The sequence below is a fragment of the Manis javanica genome, chromosome 9 (assembly GCF_040802235.1).
Source record: "Manis javanica isolate MJ-LG chromosome 9, MJ_LKY, whole genome shotgun sequence".
Lineage (NCBI taxonomy): Eukaryota > Metazoa > Chordata > Mammalia > Pholidota > Manidae > Manis > Manis javanica.
Genome location: NC_133164.1, coordinates 51,553,942 through 51,571,073, shown reverse-complemented (window position 1 = coordinate 51,571,073; position 17,132 = coordinate 51,553,942). Strand labels below are relative to the sequence as shown.

The following is a 17,132-nucleotide window of genomic DNA, read 5'->3' as shown; positions in this document are numbered from 1 at the left end:
TAAATCTGTTTACTTTCACTTTCTTTGGTACCTGGCCTATTGGTTTATGAATCAGCAGAAGGTCATGAACTTTTAATATGAGAAATTCATCTCTCTTGAGCATAGACTATATTTTCTAGTATATTCCCAGTAGCCTAAATTACAGATGAATTATTTTGTGTTTCTATAGTACTTTTTCCTGACTCTTATTTAGTCATTGTCTCTGCAGGTTCACTTCTCCAAAACTAACTTCTAAAGTATACTCTAGTAATCTGCACAACCTATAAATTGTTTAAAGATTGGTGATAGTGATCCCCCTTCTTTAGTACATAAAGTAGCAAACATATGAGATAGATGTATATAATGTCTGAAGATATTCAATGTATGTTAAAGTTAAAAATGCAATCTCAGAACCATATGAAGGGTATTTTTCCAATTAATGAAAAGGAGTAAATCACCAAAACTACAAATGTTTGTATGTATGCATAGTTTGTTGATATAGACATAGGTGTAGAAGAATAAATACACTGAGCTGTTAATGCTGGGTACCTGTAGGGGAGGGCCCAGGGTTGGCAGAGACAGGAGGGGGGCTTCTCTTTTTTGCTCTTTGTATTTGTGTATCTCCCAGTGAGATTGTATTCACTTACTGTATAATTTTTAACAGAAATAAATCTATGCAGGATAAACTGCTCATCACTCAGTTTCTTTTTCTTTTTCTTTAGTCATCTGCTTTCTTCTCTGTACCAACCTATCTTTGTTGGATGGGCTGGGCTTTCTGTGCAATTCTACACATTGAAAAATAGAAGTGCTTTGGTGGACAACCAATGGCTCTTTAAGTGACTGTTCTGTATTTCCTGTCATTATGATGGATTAGTTACATGCTAAATGTGAGTACTTTTTCTCCTATAGGTGATATTTTTAGCTGCCATGCAGTTGACAATCCCAAACCCCACTCAGAGCTTGAAATGCTTATGCAGTATGGACCAAATGTGCCCAACCCCATCCTTCAGAAGCTCGTGGCTGCCTTTGGAGAGCTGAGGAATTTAGCTGACCAAGGGATTATTAACTATCCATATTCCACCAGAGAAGTTGTCAACATAGTGAAGCATTTACAGGTGTGTCATGCCCCTATGTGTAAAGGTTTAAGATAAGCCATTATTCTTGCTTTTTTAGAATGTTTAATTTACACCAAGTCTTTCCATTTCTATAAGTACAATACTGATGCAGATGATATAATATGAAGTGTTCGTGAACTAAAGTTTGAATCTGGGATACCAGTGAACATTTTGTGTTTCGCCTTTGAATTGACTATGGCAAGGTTCTGTGCCATGGCCATTACTAAGTCGCTAGGAAATTTGGCAGAGGTTTTTTAGGGGGATGGGAGAAGACAAGAGAGGGAGACAGCAGGGAAAGTTTACTACTATTTGACTTTATGCTACAAGCCTGTGGTATCTGAGTGAAAAATATTTTCATTTTGAAAACAAAAGACTTGGAGATAGAAGACTAGGAACTAACAGCATTGATTATATACTTATAAATTCTGCAAGAAAGTTTTATAAGATAGAATAAGTCAGCAGGAGAATGAAATTCCTTATAGCCATATGTAGTCAACCTTGGTAAAAGAAATTTAAAAACCCATTAAATTCTACTTTCATAAGAAGTAATGGTCTCCTGGCTATCAGTCAAAACCTAATGACTCACCGCTGCCCCATCCCCAACCCTCCAAGGAAAACCTAGAATGGAAAATAGAAAACTTTATTCTGCCTACAAACCCACGGTAAGTCCAGCTCAGATCCCAGTGCCTGAAGAAAATCCAAACAGAGTCAGTAAAGGCCCTGAGGACACCACCAGGATACAGCTAGCTGTTAGGAGTGTTTGTTTTCTTTCCCTCTGCTGTTCCCTATTTCTTTATCTCTGTGCTTTTTATCTTCTTCCCTTCTTTTCTTGCTCTTCTGTGTCTTTTTTTCATCTATTCATAGATCTGTGACTTCTCTAAATACTTTTATTCAGGTATTCTACACTCTACTTTATTTAAATAGTGTTTTTTAAGTTGGTCAATCTGGTACTTACATTAAAAGCAGGAGATTTCAGAAAGCCAGAGTCACTGAACACCAGGACCTGATCCTCTTTAAGAGAATTGTTCTTCCTCCAAAAGGAAAACATTAAATCATCAGAGAAAACACTAAAAAAGGAACTGTACATAAATTCCTCCTATCTTTTTATCTGATATGGCTAGTAAATGGCTGCTAACATTCATTTGATCATTATTGTTCTATTAGTTTTATAAATCATTATAATATTGTATATTTTATCACATGCATAACAAGGGAATTTTTTTTATACAGAAATTTCCCGCTGAAGGTCTCGCCACTGTGGTTAGGAATGTGTTTGACTTTGATTCCTACAACAATGACATGAGGGAGATTTTGATTAACACTTTACACAAACATGGAATACCTATCGGAGCGAAGCCTACCAGTGTGCAGCTGGCGAAGGAGTAAGGCAAACTCACAACTGATAAAATATTCTTGAGTATTTCCATTCTGATTCTTAAATGCTGATAATTCTGAGTCTTCCTGTTATACTTTACTAAACTGAGTTGGTGTGGAAATTCCTTTCCACAAGTAAGCTTTTCAAACATGCGTTGCTATTTGCTGGCTGGATTTCAGTCAAATAGCATTCTTTGTAGGCCTGTAAATTGAGAATTTCAATTATTTTGATTGTCCCATGAGTAGATGTAATATAATCAAATAAAGGGAAATATTTGTTTCTTGAACAGTCTCTGTCCTTTTGTTGAATTACTATGACTGTCATTATTTCCTAATCTAGTGCAAAATCATTGTACAAACACAAAAACTACATAAAGGGATAATATGTACTTGGTTAAGATGTTCTTATTTATTAAGATGATAGTTTTCTGAATTTATAGTCATTTTAACTTAAGAGATTTTGGTTGCTTACTTCAGCTTGACAGATGAAAGAGGTAGTGAAGACAAATGGATTTTCATCATGTGGGCCGGCTGCCTGCCTTTTATTTTGTAATTACAGGCTATGTACTTAACCTTAGTAAAGAATCTTGCAAATATGTTGTTAGCCAGAAAGGCAGTCAACAGGTTATTAGTAGAGTAATTGTCAGTGTAGATTCACTAGAAATCAGTTTTAAATGTGCATAACTTACTGATGATTTCTTAATTTATTAATCTTTCTCTATAAAAAATGGTTAATTATAATAAATTCCCAGGGAAAATAATTATGTTAAATTATTATTTAACTTTAGTCTCATATAGGAGGCACTCTCTGCCTTCCTTAGGGAAAAAAATTGTTGAATATAAATTCATGATTAGTCCAGCTATATATCTGTAAGTATGTATAAGTATATATACATACAAACACATACACATATATATCCTATGTGTATGCACCATCTTTGTATATCTATTCTTTGAAGTTATTATAGAAGCTTGTCAGAATATTTGACAATAAAAACAAGTTGTTAAAGCTTTAACAGTTTCTTCAAGAATTTCTTAAAGAGAAACAAATATTTCCCTTTTGTGGTAAAAGCACAAGATGGGCTTATATTAGGAATTATCAGTGAATTAGTTTTGTTATTAATGAATGAGTAAAATTTTTTTTGAGGAGTAATTTGGTGTCAGTCGCTAATACATAACACTACTGTAAAACACTATTTTATTGATTGATTAGCAGTGTTTATGGGCATTTGGAAACTAGTTTGGTAATTTAATGGGTATAGCATATCTTTGATACTAGAAGAGCTCAAGAATTTGTCTTTAATATACAAACTTCCATTAGTACTCATGTTTTATATTTCCTTTTTATACACTGTATCTTTATTTTCAATTGGAAATAAGATAGTTTCTATTACCATTAACAAATATGTACAATTAAGAGTTCTAGCTGCATGGAAACTAGGCTAGTGATTTAAAATAACTTTATTTGTGTCCTTGCACAACTTGAAATAAAAATCAAAACACAAATTAGTTGGTAAGATCTATCAAAAGAAAATTGTTGGCAATTTAAGTTGCTAAGGAAAACAGATAAAATGATTTAACTTACTCATTACTGTCCTCAGTTCTAAACTGAAAAATTCTTGCCATGGCTTATTAATTCTTGCTGTTATAAGGTTAATTCCAACTCTAGTACTTACTGATGAGTGGAAGCAGCAGTCCACAGAAGCTGGAAACAACATTCATGCCTAAGATGGGCATGGAAACAAGTAGTTATCCACCCACTGCATATAGCCAAAATCAGACTTAAAGCAGACGTGCAGGATGAGTGAATTTTCCCCAGGGGGCAGAGATAATAGTAGACTACAGTTTGTACAGCTGAAGCATTTTTTCCTAGTCTGTAAGTTGTAGATGACTTGAGCAGCTCAAATGTAGGGATGTTGTTTTTTTGTTGCCCGTCAGTGAAATCCAGAGGTTGCGTTCATCTATCAAATTATCAGCCCTGTCCTTTGAGAGGATACCATGGTAAATTGAATGGCTTGGGAATTTAGCATTTACACTCAATCTGTATGCCTGGGTCAGACATGGAGAAGCAGAGTTTATCCTGTTGATTAAAAGAAGGCATTTTATTATAGATAGCATAACCACACAACTTACCTTCTTATTCAGCATTTTTGAGAATGGCAGGGGTCATTATTAACAACAACTCTGTAAAAACTCTGAAATAAGACTGTCCTAGTGAGCCCAGTCTATATGGTCATTTTCATAGGGGTAATAAGGTTCCTTATTCTAACATTCTTTGCCTTTTAATGTAATCTTAATTTTCTTTCATCTGCTCAAATGAAAAACACTTTCTTTTTTCCCCCTAGAGTAACACACTATTAATAGTAACCACATAGACTTCTGAAGATTTAAAGTTGCTCCCATGCAGTCTTATATAAGATTTGCTTTGACTTTTCTAGAATTTTTGCAAAATCTTTTACTTCACTAGCCCTTTTGCTAAACCAGCTCTTCAAGGCTGCCCCTGCCCACCTCTACAGATACTGCATTAGGGAAGAAGAATCACACTGGATTTCTGTTTCTAAGAAAGGACAAAATATTTTAATTACTGTTGATATCCTTTTGCCCTGAATAAAAAATTCTTGCTGCAACTTGTTGATTTTCTTGTTCTCTAATCCATCCCCAGAGCTCATTGGATCGGGGCAAAACTGCATTGAGTCCAATAAGATAGTCACATTCACACTTAAGATAGAGATAGAAACGTTTTTCCATTAAAAAAGAGATGTAAGACAGAAGTTGTAGAAGAGAGAATTTTTCACATGGTGCAGAGGTGATACTTGACCACTCTTGGACAGTCTTCTACCTTCATCCTCAGCTGAAATCAGAATATGCTTTGGCTTTGGTGATGTCCTGTTCATGCTCTTTAGAGAAATTCCAAAGGAGAGATACTTTCCCTTTTGTTCTAATTAGTGCAGTGATGGTACCTATCTCATAGGTCCCTGCACATTTTTTAAAGGCCCAGTGTGATATTAGCAGGAACATATGACTTGTCTTCTTTGCTAAACCTTGGCTAAACCTGACACTTTTGGGCTGATTCTTACTGGGTGGTTATTTTACTTTGTTTGATCACACTATAGTGGAGCCTTCTTGATCTTCAGTATATTCCCAGATCTTAATACTGGGATCAGAATTGGCTATCTAGACCCCCACATCACATCTGTCTCTTCCCACTAGTGCCTCCTGGGAATTCTTAATTATTCCCTTTTAAGTTTCAAATACATTGAAAAGGATATGCCAAGGAAATAGTGAACATTACAAATAAGGGGGCACAATGGGTGGGAGAAATTTAGGCAGACACAGGGGATTTGGATTAAAATCTGAGCTCTTAAAAAATATAATCAGACCTCTTGAGTTTCAAATGTCATTACTGGGACATACACATACACATATATAATACTTCCAGCCAAAGTCATATAGATTATCTTACTTAAGGTTAGAAAGCTAATCAGGGGTAGAGCTGTAATATACATCATTTTAATTCCAATTCTAAGGATATATATAAGCAGATTGACATGTAGATTGTAGGCAATTTCTATATCAGAATTATTCTTTGGACACTGAAAATTACCAATAGTTTTAGTTTGGAAGGGCCTTGAGGCTTTAGGTAATCAACTTGGAAATCATCACTGGCTATGATGTCATACATGTGTAATACACAAGTTCTTATTCTTCACAGAGTTATTGTAGATTCAGACTTTGAGGTTTTAGCCATGCTTACAATGAAAAGTAAGTCAAAAGTAAATCAATATAGACTTTGTCTTTAAAAGGATATCTGTCTAGAATTGGTTTTCTATGTTAAAGACTTATCCTGAGTATTTGGAACATCAATAGCAGCTGTTGCTTCTCAGAGAACCAGAACAAACTGTGGGGTCTTCAAAGGACCAGAGGCATCAAAGGCCATCCCCAACTAAGGCCTCCCTTTGGAGTAGTTTCATTAGGTTTATCTTTGAAAATAGGAATGATGATCAGTTTGCTGTTTATCCCATGAAACTAAAAGACACTCTGTGTGCTTCTCCCATTTTCCAAAATATTATATGCTTTAATTTTCTTTTTGTAGTCTTAGTTTCTACAAATGAGTTTACATTGTTAATCATGGAGTTATAAAGTGTACAATTCCATTCTGCATGATAATTGCTTTCACTTTGTAAAAGAACTCTTAGTTTTCAAAAATAATAAGGTTTACATAATGACATCTCAAAACTATTATAAGCAGAAGGTTGGTATTGTGTTTTATGCTTCATGGTTTTTGCCTTGTATTCTCAAGTAGCTTCATAGCCATTTCACTCACTTTCAGCTCCTTTATGGAGGTGCAGAAGAAAAATGTTTAATATAACCAATCTACATAGAAATTGTTAAGATTTGTGAGTATACTTTCATACTCATCTTAAGCAATCTCACAAAACTGTCCTTGAACCCTTAGGCATTTGTAAGTGTGATCTGTCACCTGGGTGGATGGAAATCCCCAAACCCCACTTATAAGTAACTCTCCCAAATACACCTACGAAATAGATTGCATCATTTGTTGAGAGTCACACAGTCAGGATGCAGTGGGGAAGATATGCTGTGGTAGTTTGCAATTTACCATGGAGGTAAGAAACATTTAGGGAATATGTTGGTGATTCTAATGTAACCAAGCATTCCCATACTTAACAAACACAATCAACCATTTATGGCAGGGAGTCAGAATTACAAAGGAGGAGAAGGCTCAGTACCTGCCTTCAAGAAGATCATGTATAACTGGAGAGGCACTGAGTACTGAGTGACTTGTTTTCTTTTAGAGCCACATGAGAACAAAGAGGTAGTAATGCTCCCTTTTGCCCAGGGGGAGAGGCAGGGAGGATAACCAAGCTGGGTCTTTGAAGGATTATGGCTAGGCTCTCTCCTGGCACATAAAAGAGACAGTTGTGAAGAAGGCGTGGTGCATTTTGGAAACTGCAAGTAGTTCGGTGACTAAAACTAGGGTAAGTGAGGGCATGCTGTGTGGTGAGGCTTGAAGGGAGAGAAGAGTGAGGGGGCATCACAGAAGAATTTTAAGCCAGAGAGTAGCATGGTCAGATTCATAATTTAAAAAGCCCCTTTTGGTTTTCAAAAGATAACAAATGGAAAGGCAGTGAAGCTGGGGGCAGCAAGACCCATTGGGAAGCAGCCACAGGATTCCAGGTGAGGAAGGTGAGGGCCTAGGTCGTGGCCGCAGAAATGAGGGACAGAAGTGGGAGAGATGTTGGTGGCAGAGTCGGTGGATTCTGGTGCCAGGGAGTCAAGTGAGTAAGATGTATGTCTTACCCTCAATTAATTCACAGTCTTGTTGGAAAACATATAAACTACCAACCTTGTAATGGAATGTTGTACTCCAAGTGCTACATTCACAGTAGGGTTCTCTCATTTTATGAGCCCTTCTTGTGGGAAATGGCCATTTTGGTTTTCTCTGGGAAAATTTCCAACTGGAAGAGATTCAGGCCCAGTCATTCTTGATCTAGATAATTAGAAAAGGAAGGAACTTAAGATTTGAAAATACTAAGATGTGGTTGGTAAAGCAGATGGCAAAAAAAGAGGCATTTGTACAGTAAAATTTGAAGAAAAAGGAGAGAAAGGAAACGTAGGCCCCAAAAACTGTAGTCTGGAGATTTCTGTGAGGAGGAAGACAGCTAGCGATGCGTGTAGCAAGCTGACGACACCAAACTGCTACCCGCTTCAGTGTGGACTGACGCCGGGCACCGGCACTAAGACTGCAGTGTCCCTCTGCATGTCAGGGAGCGTGTTTGAGAAGGGTCAGCCGAGAATAGCAAATTCCCCCAAATCTTTTTCCACCTTATATACCCTAATTACTCTTCATGTCTGTCACCTCAGCAGAACCTAGGTGGCACATGAGCACAAATCAAAGTTATAAAGTGAAAACCATAATGTCCAAATGCAGAGTCAGGTAAAGAAAGGAAAAATACACATACTCATGTGCGTATGTTTGCAACTAAGAAAAATTAATTTACCAACATCATGTGAGACTGTAAAGAAGGAGATTCAGAAGTTTCTACCAAACAGGGGAGGGTACCTGGGAACAGTAGTCCCCATTATTACTAAACACTACAGTGTTTAAAGAGGTTTTTCTATTTTATTTAGTGTGCTGACTTTTTATTTTAGTAAATATAAATGTATGCAAGAGATTTCATAAATTCACTTCTGACCATACTCACTAAAACTTGATTCCTATCAGGTCTTAAATTTGAAAATTGCAAATTCTACAGAACTCTCTCCTAAGAGTTTCTAAGGGTTCCATAGGTGCAAATTTCTACAGGAACCCAGAAGAGCAAGAGATTCATTCTGCCCAGAAAGAAGAAATATGGGTGAGAGATGAAAGGGGAAGTGACATTTGAATTGGGCCTTAAGAATGAGAAGGATTTCATCAAAGAGGCAGTAGTAGAAAGGAATTTTGGGCAGAGGTAATGGCCTAATGGAAGCATGGAAATGTATAATATATTCAGGAACAGCAAGTAGCAGTTCAAGGTGACTAAGGCATAAGTTGGCTGGAGAGTAAGAGGAAAGGGTAAGAGCTGAAGGTAGAAATATTTGTCAGGGTTATTCTGTGAAAGTCTCCCATAAACTCAGTTGGACAATTCTACTCAATTTTTACCAGAGGTTGGATTTAAAACATTAGGCATGAATAAGGACTACTAAAATTGGAATTGTTCTTTTTCTTTTCATAGATGGTAGTAATTGGTGAATTTTTTGGAGTTGATGAAACTACCCTGGAGGGTAATTTTCCCTTGAAAATTAGTAGTTTTTGTGGTAAGGAAATGTTTTAGGAATTGTTGATAATAGGTATACAACAACTTCCAACTGTAAAATGCCCTAGAAAGATCTAAATCTTTTTCATGTGTTTCCTTCATATTCCAGAAACAGTATTGGCAAATGTTCAGAAAAGGCAGAAATTTGCCAGGACATACTCTTTAAAGCCTTAACTCACCTCTTTATGGAAACAGTCTCACATGTCATTCAGAGTCTATTACTTGACTTTGGTGTCCATATGCATTATGTTATGAATTATATGGATGCTTAGAAAAAAATTTTTTTTTCATCTCTGTAACTTGTTCAAGTGCTATGTAATTTGACCTGGGTCACAATTTTGATATTCACCTTTCTTTCAGTTAAAGAATTTTCTTCCAGATTGTTATTAATACTTCCACAAGGGATTAGGAAACATTACAACATATAAGTTGAAATGCTTCATTGTTTTAGAAAACATAAATTCATGAAAATAAAAAGTAATGCTATTTATAGGCCTTAAGTTCATCCTACTCTCCCTTAAAATCAAATCCAGATATCATTCCAGCTAAGACCCTAAGAAAGTCAAACAATACAAGTGACAGGATCTTAAAACCACAGAAAATACCATTGTTGGTATCAAATCAGGTATAACAGTTTAAGTCTGGTTGGAGTTGGAGGACAGATTTCAGAATGGAATATAGGACCTTTTGCTAATTGGTTATTAGTTTAGAGTTACCCCCAAATTAATGATTACATTTCAAAATCCAAAGCTTATTCATACACCCAAATATACTGCTTTCCCTTTCCCTTAATTGCTTAATTTGTTGAAGAGGAGAGAGTTAGTAATGGTCAGATTTTTCCAAAGCTTATTGGGAGGGCTCAGGAGTGGAAAACAAATGAAGGGCTTTGGTTTACCTCACTTGGCCAACCTGGAGCCTACAGGAACAGTCTAGAAACAACACTTCATGTTCCCAAGGAACAGGACAGAGTCAATTTGTTGTGCAACTCCAGAACACCCTGCATTGTGTCTCTCAGTTACAGTCTTTGCCACCAACAGCATCTTGTTATACAGTTCGAGAATAACTGCCATACGGGATACCTTCCCAAACCCTGCCAATCAGAGAGAGCTATTTTTAGCTGGAACCAGGCAGCCTGTAACTTTCATGACTATTATTTAGAATGAGCTGAGAAATTCAAACCAGATTTCATGATTATCCCTGAAATTGTCTGTAAAAACTAAAGTTGAGAAACGTTAATTTTTCTCAAAAAAATGAAGGTTTTTAACATTTGTATATTTTTGAAAGAAAATTGTAAAATATATTAGATCCATTTTTTTAGGCTAGATATCAGCCTATCAACCATTGAATCATTTCATTAAGCAATTCTCCACTTCTAATTAGATTTCAAGATGTGTAATTCTTTCTGTGGTCTTCAAAGAGCCAATATGGGATGTATTAGAGCTTCTTTTTTATTTTGTTATCATTAATCTACAATTACATGAAGAACATTATGTTTACTAGGGTCCCCCCTTCACCAAGTCCCCCCCACAAACCCCATTACAGTCACTGTCCATCAGCGTAGTAAGATGCTGTAGAATCACTACTTGTCTTCTCTGTGTTGTACAGCCCTCCCCATGCCCTCCCTCCCACTACACATGCTAATCGTAATGCCTCCTTTCTTTTTCCCCACCCTTATCCCTCCCTTCCCTCCCATCTTCTCCAGTCCCTTTCCCTTTGGTAACTGTCAGTCCATTCTTGGGTTCTGTGATTCTGCTGCTGTTTTGTTCCTTCAGTTTTTCTTTGTTCTTATACTCCACAGATGAGTGAAATCATTTGGTATTTATCTTTCTCCACCTGGCTTATTTCACTGAGCATAATACCCTCTAGCTCCATCCATATAGTTGCAAATGGTAGGATTTGTTTTCTTCTTATGGCTGAATAATATTCCATTGTGTATGTATATCACCTCTTCTTTATCCATTCATCTACTGATGGACTCTTAGGTTGCTTCCATTTCTTGGCTATTGTAAATAGTGCTGCGATAAACATAGGGGTGCATCTGTCTTTTTCAAACTGGACAGCTGCATTCTTAGGGTGTCTCTATTCTGTTCCACTGGTCTGTGGCTCTGTTTTTGTGCCAGTACCAAATTGTCTTGATTACTGTGGCTTTGTAGTAGAGCTTGAAGTTGGGGAGCAAGATCCCCCCACTTTATTCTTCCTTCTCAGGATTGCGTTGGCTATTCGGGGTCTTTGACGGTTCCATATGAATTTTTGAACTATTTGTTCCAGTTCATTGAAGAATGCTGTTGGTAATTTGATAGGGATTGCATCGAATCTGTATATTGCTTTGGGCAGGATGGCCATTTTGACGATATTAATTCTTCCTAGCCAGGAGCATGGGATGAATTTCCATTTGTTAGTGACCTCTTTAATTTCTCTTAAGAGTGTCTTGTAGGTTTCAGGGTATAGGTCTTTCACTTCCTTGGTTAGGTTTATTCCTAGGTATTTTATTCTTTTTGATGCAATTGTGAATGGAATTGTTTTCCTGATTTCTCTTTCTATTAGTTCATTGTTAGTGTATAGGAAAGCCACAGATTTCTGTGTGCTAATTTTGTATCCTGCAACTTTGCTGTATTCCGATATCAGTTCTAGTGGTTTTGGAGTGGAGTCTTTGGGGTTTTTTATGTACAATATCATGTCATCTGCAAATAGTGACAGTTTAACTTCTTCTTTACCTATCTGGATTCCTTGTATTTCTTTGTTTTGTCTAATTGCCGTGGCTAGGGCCTCCAGTACTATGTTAAATAACAGTGGGGGAGAGTGGGCATCCCTGTCTTGTTCCTGATCTCAGAGGAAAAGCTTTCAGCTTCTCGCTGTTCAGTATAATGTTAGCTGTGGTTTATCATATATGGCCTTTATTATGTTGAGGTACTTGCCCTCTATGCCCATTTTGTTGAGAGTTTTTATCATGAATGGATGTTGAATTTTGTCGAATGCTTTTTCAGCATCTATGGAGATGATCATGTGGTTTTTGTCCTTCTTTTTGTTGATGTGGTGGATGATGTTGATGGATTTTCGAATGTTGTACCATCCTTGCATCCCTGGGTTGAATCCCACTTGGTCATGGTGTATGATCCTTTTGATGTATTTTTGAATTCAGTTCGGTAATATTTTGTTGAGTATTTTTGCATCTACGTTCATTAGGGATATTGGTCAGTAATTTTCTTTTTTGGTGGGGTCTTTGCCTGGTTTTGGTATTAGGCTGATGTTGGCTTCATAGAATGAGTTTGGGAGTATTACCTCCTCTTTTATATTTTGGAAAACTTTAAGGAGAATGGGTACTATGTCTTCTCTGTATGTCTGATAAAATTCCGAGGTAAATCCATCTGGCCCGGGGGTTTTCTTCTTGGGTAGTTTTTTGATTACCACTTCAATTTCTTTTCACGTAATTGGTTTGTTTAAATTTTGTGTTTCTTCCTTGGTCAGTCTTGGAAGGTTTTATTTTTCTAGAAAGTTGTCCATTTCTTCTAGGTTTTCCAGCTTGTTAGCATATAGGTTTTTATAGTATTTTCTAATAATTCTTTGTATTTCCGTGGGGTCCGTCATGATTTTTTCTTTCTTATTTTTGATTCTGTTGATGTGTGTTGACTCTCTATTTCTCTTAGTAAGTCTGGCTAGAGGCTTATCTATTTTGTTTATTTTCTCAAAGAACCAGCTCTTGGTTTCATTGATTTTTTTCTATTGTTTTATTCTTCTCAATTTTATTTATTTCTTCTCTAATCTTTATTATGTCCCTTCGTCTGCTGACCTTAGGCCTCATTTGTTCTTCTTTTTCCAGTTTCGATAATTGTGACATTGTTCTTCCTTCTTTAAACATGCCTGGATTGCTGTATACTTTCCTCTTAAGACTGCTTTTGCTGTGTCCCACAGAAGTTGGGGCTTTGTGTTGTTGTTGTCATTTGTTTCCATATATTCCTGAATCTCTATTTTAATTTGGTCATTGATCCATTAATTATTTAGGAGCATGTTGTTAAGCCTCCATGTGTTTGTGAGCCTTTTTGCTTTCTTTGTACAATTTATTGCTAGTTTTATACCTCTGTGGTCTGAGAAGTTGGTTGGTAGAATTTCAATCTTTTTGAATTTACTGAGGCTCTTTTTGTGGCCTAGTACGTAGTCTATTCTGGAGAATGTTCCATGTGCACTTTAGAACAATGTGTATCCTGTTGCTTTTGGATGTAGAGTTCTATAGATGTCTATTAGGTCCATCTGTTCTAGTGTGTTGGAGGATCACTTACTAGACACTTGCCTCTATGTCCTTACTTATTTTCTGTCAGGTGGATCTATCCTTTGGAATGAGTGGCGTGTTGAAGTCTCCTAAAATAAATGCATTGCATTCTATTTCCTCCTTTAGTTCTGTTAGTATTTGTTTCACATATGTTGGTGCTCCTGTGTTGGGTACATATATGTTTATAATGGTTATATCCTCTGTTGGACTGGGCCCTTTATCATTATGTAATGTCCTTCTTTATCTCTTGTTACTTCCTTTGTTTTGAAGTCTATTTCATCTGATACTAGTTCTGCAACACCTGCTTTTTTTCTCCCTGCTGTTTGCATGAAATATCTTTTTCCATCCCTTGACTTTTAGTCTGTGCATGTCTTTGGGTTTGAGGTGAGTCTCTTGTAAGCAGCATATAGATGGGTCTTGCTTTTTTATCCATTCTATTACTCTGTGTCTTTTGATTGGTGCATTCAGTCCATTTACATTTAAGGGTGATTATTGAAAGATATGTACTTTATGTTAAACATTAGCATTTCTAAGGGGCAAAAATATATTCCATCAGAATGCTTGGTTATGTTATATTATGCAGAAAATATGTAAGCCCTACATGGTCTTATTAAGCATATGGAAATATTGTGTCAAACTATTCTTACTGACAATAAAATCATTTCTAAATATAAATATGTACTCTTTTAGCAGTCATCAAACTTACTCCAAAATTACTCCAAACTTACTCCAAACTTACAACAAAATTGAAACATATTTCAATTTTAATTCTGAATCATTTTTTGCCTTTACATACATGGAATAAGAAATTTATAATTAATTAAGTGACAAATTAATGGTTCCTTCTTTAAAACTCAAAGCAAAGATACTATGATCAAGAAGTAAAGGCTTTCTCAAAAATGTGTGGTTTTGTACTTTAGTATTGTCATATTTGTTTTGGTAATCCACTTTATGTAAAAGTCATTTTAAATAAAAAGGAATCTAAATAAAGAATAATTCCATTAGAAGTCAGGACAGCAGTTCCCTTGGTGGGAGTAATGGCCGAATCAGCCCCCAGAGGGTCCCTTGGTGCCTGTGATGCTCCACTTCTTTGGCTACCGGATATGCAGGTGTATTCAGGGCTAAGGGGCATATTTTCGTGAACATTTCTGTATGTATATTATATTTCAATTCAAAGTAAAAAAGGATTAAAGTGCTAAGATAGAGTCTATGAAACTTGCCCTCTACAACTTATAAATAAATATGACATGTTTTATTATGCACTGTTTATTATTTGACTCCAAACTTAAAAGAATAAACTGAAAATTGATGGATTGCTCCACTTTTTTTCTAAATTCTTCCTATACTCTGCTAGAAATTTAGATGTTAAACTACTAAGTATTTTACTAATTCAAGGAAAAAACATGTAAACCTTAATTACACTTGTCATTTAGATAAAACAATAGGAGTTTACCTTCTGAGTTTCAGAAATGTAAAATTTTTTTCTTCTTAAAGTATATTCTAAACATCATTATATTATAGACTGTCTTTAATAAAGTGAACTATAACTCACTTCTAAGTAGAGCAGTTCAGATTTATGTGTATGGTTGATAATATATGGCTCATTATTATTTCCTATGACTTGGAAACATGAAGAAGTATTTACTTTTCAAATCATCCTTGACAGATTGCCTCTGCCAGAGCAGACGTTCATGGGCTACTGGATAATTGGTCAGAAAAGAAATGGAATGCAGAAATTGCTATGTCCAGCAGAAACTCATCCTATAGACATAAAGGTTGATATCAATTTTTCCTTCCTTATTAAAATACTGAATGTTACAGATTTTTCTCTATCTTTCCTGGAGAAAATCCATACAGTCTCAGAAATGACTTGTTCTGATGTTATTTTAGAACAGATTTAGCTTCTCTCTAATTTTCCAAATAGTCTGGCGTCTGAGGGTTTCAAAGTAGATAATTGCTAATGGCCAGTAGAATTCCTAAAAGCTAGCCTGTATTTCAGGAGAGTCAGGTATGCTGTGTATTATTCTGGGACAGTTAGTACATGATATTGGAAAGACTTATCAGTCACTAGTTGCAATAGAAACCCTTCTAGATATTTCAAGCAGACAGGGATTTACTGTGGGGAATTAGATGCTTATAAAATTGTTAGAAAGGACAAGAGAAGAGAAATCAAGGGGCTGCTGCTAGACTTTTAAGTTCAGGATCCGTGTTGCTGCTTCTGCTACCACCCCTGATGCTAGGAGCTGCGCAGTGAAACAGGATCAGCAAACTTTTTCTATAAAGGGCCAGATAATAAATAATACAAGCTTTGTGGCCATATAGATTCTGTCACCAATACTAACTGCTATGGTAGCACAAAAGCAGCCTTAGATAATATATTAATAAGTGAGTGACTGTGTTCTGGTAAAAATTTTATTTACAAAAGCAGGCAGTGGCTTAGATTTGACCTGCGGGCCATAGTTTGTCAATCCCTGCAGTATAGCATGGAATCTGGCTGCTTCTATTTGTTAGAGGCTCCTTGTCTACTACAGCTGCAAGAAGATGGCCACTACCTCTCTTCTGCCTTTCAGATCTCAAGCGAATGCATTTAATTGGCAGAACCTAAATAACATCCAGAACCCTTGCTGCCAGGGAACATGAGGATGTAGTTTTTAGTATTCCAGCTCCCAAGATACAAACTAGATAGAAAGGGGTGGGGATGGAGGCAAAGATGCCACAATAGTCAACATCTAACCCAAACACTTTTTATTAATTTAGGACTATAAGGCATGCAAAGCATTGCCATTTAGTTGTGTCTGTATACTTCTTCCAGGAAACCATGTCTAAGTATCCAGTACTAATATCAATAGCATTATTAAATTAGTTCCTCAGCTTACATTCATGTAGAATAATGTCACTTTTTTTTCAGATTCTTTTTCAAAGACCCAGGTTTAGCCATTGCCTTCTATATAATGATATCATAATAATCATTCTTCAGAATGGAACCGTCAGACCCTGATTCATTTGTTTACCAATTATTCTGGTTTGGACAGCTCTGGGTCCCAACGTTTGGAGTTTGAAAACTTGCTCTTGGCTTAGAAAGGAGTAAACTAATGAGAAATTCTATGGGATTTTTACATCTCATTTATTTTGTGAGTAACAAGAACAGAAAGTAAGAGATAGCATGTATGAAAGCATTTATAAGTGCAAGTTTATGATATTTTTTATATAAGTACCATGCCAGTCAATAACATGAGAAGATGTGTATCAAGATGTTGAGTATTTGAATTTAAATTCTGTATTTTGGAAGAACTTCAGCTTTACTACATTCTGATAACTTCTCAGATTTCTTAACTTAAACAGCTACTTCATTGTAGGGCCCAGCACTCATAAACATACAGGAGTATCCAGTAGAGAGACGTGAAGAAAGATCACAAACCTTTACTGAAGAATATGCCTCCTGGACGTTACCGCTGGATGAAGTCAACTTAGTCTGTGACATTGCTACATCACGTGGTATGTCAGTTAATTCTTCTGATTATTCCTTCCTGCACTGATTTTTTTAAAAGAGGGATTAAAATAATCTGTAGACATAAAGAACTCTGA

The 17,132-nt window shown here is 36.1% G+C and overlaps 1 protein-coding gene across 8 annotated transcripts in view; it reads left to right on the top strand.

Moving 5' to 3' along the window:
• VWA8 (von Willebrand factor A domain containing 8) overlaps positions 1–17,132 on the top strand; it is a 386,353-nt gene that overhangs the window by 211,362 nt on the left and 157,859 nt on the right. For all 8 annotated transcript variants that reach the window (XR_012121063.1, XR_012121064.1, XM_073212563.1 and 5 more), the window contains 4 exons: positions 889–1,094; positions 2,325–2,476; positions 15,214–15,322; positions 16,904–17,042. Coding sequence is in view for 6 of the 8 variants with exons in the window: in XM_073212563.1 (XP_073068664.1) it covers positions 889–1,094; positions 2,325–2,476; positions 15,214–15,322; positions 16,904–17,042 (606 nt within the window). In the remaining 2 variants the exon portion in view is untranslated. The remainder of the gene's footprint in view (positions 1–888; positions 1,095–2,324; positions 2,477–15,213; positions 15,323–16,903; positions 17,043–17,132) is intronic.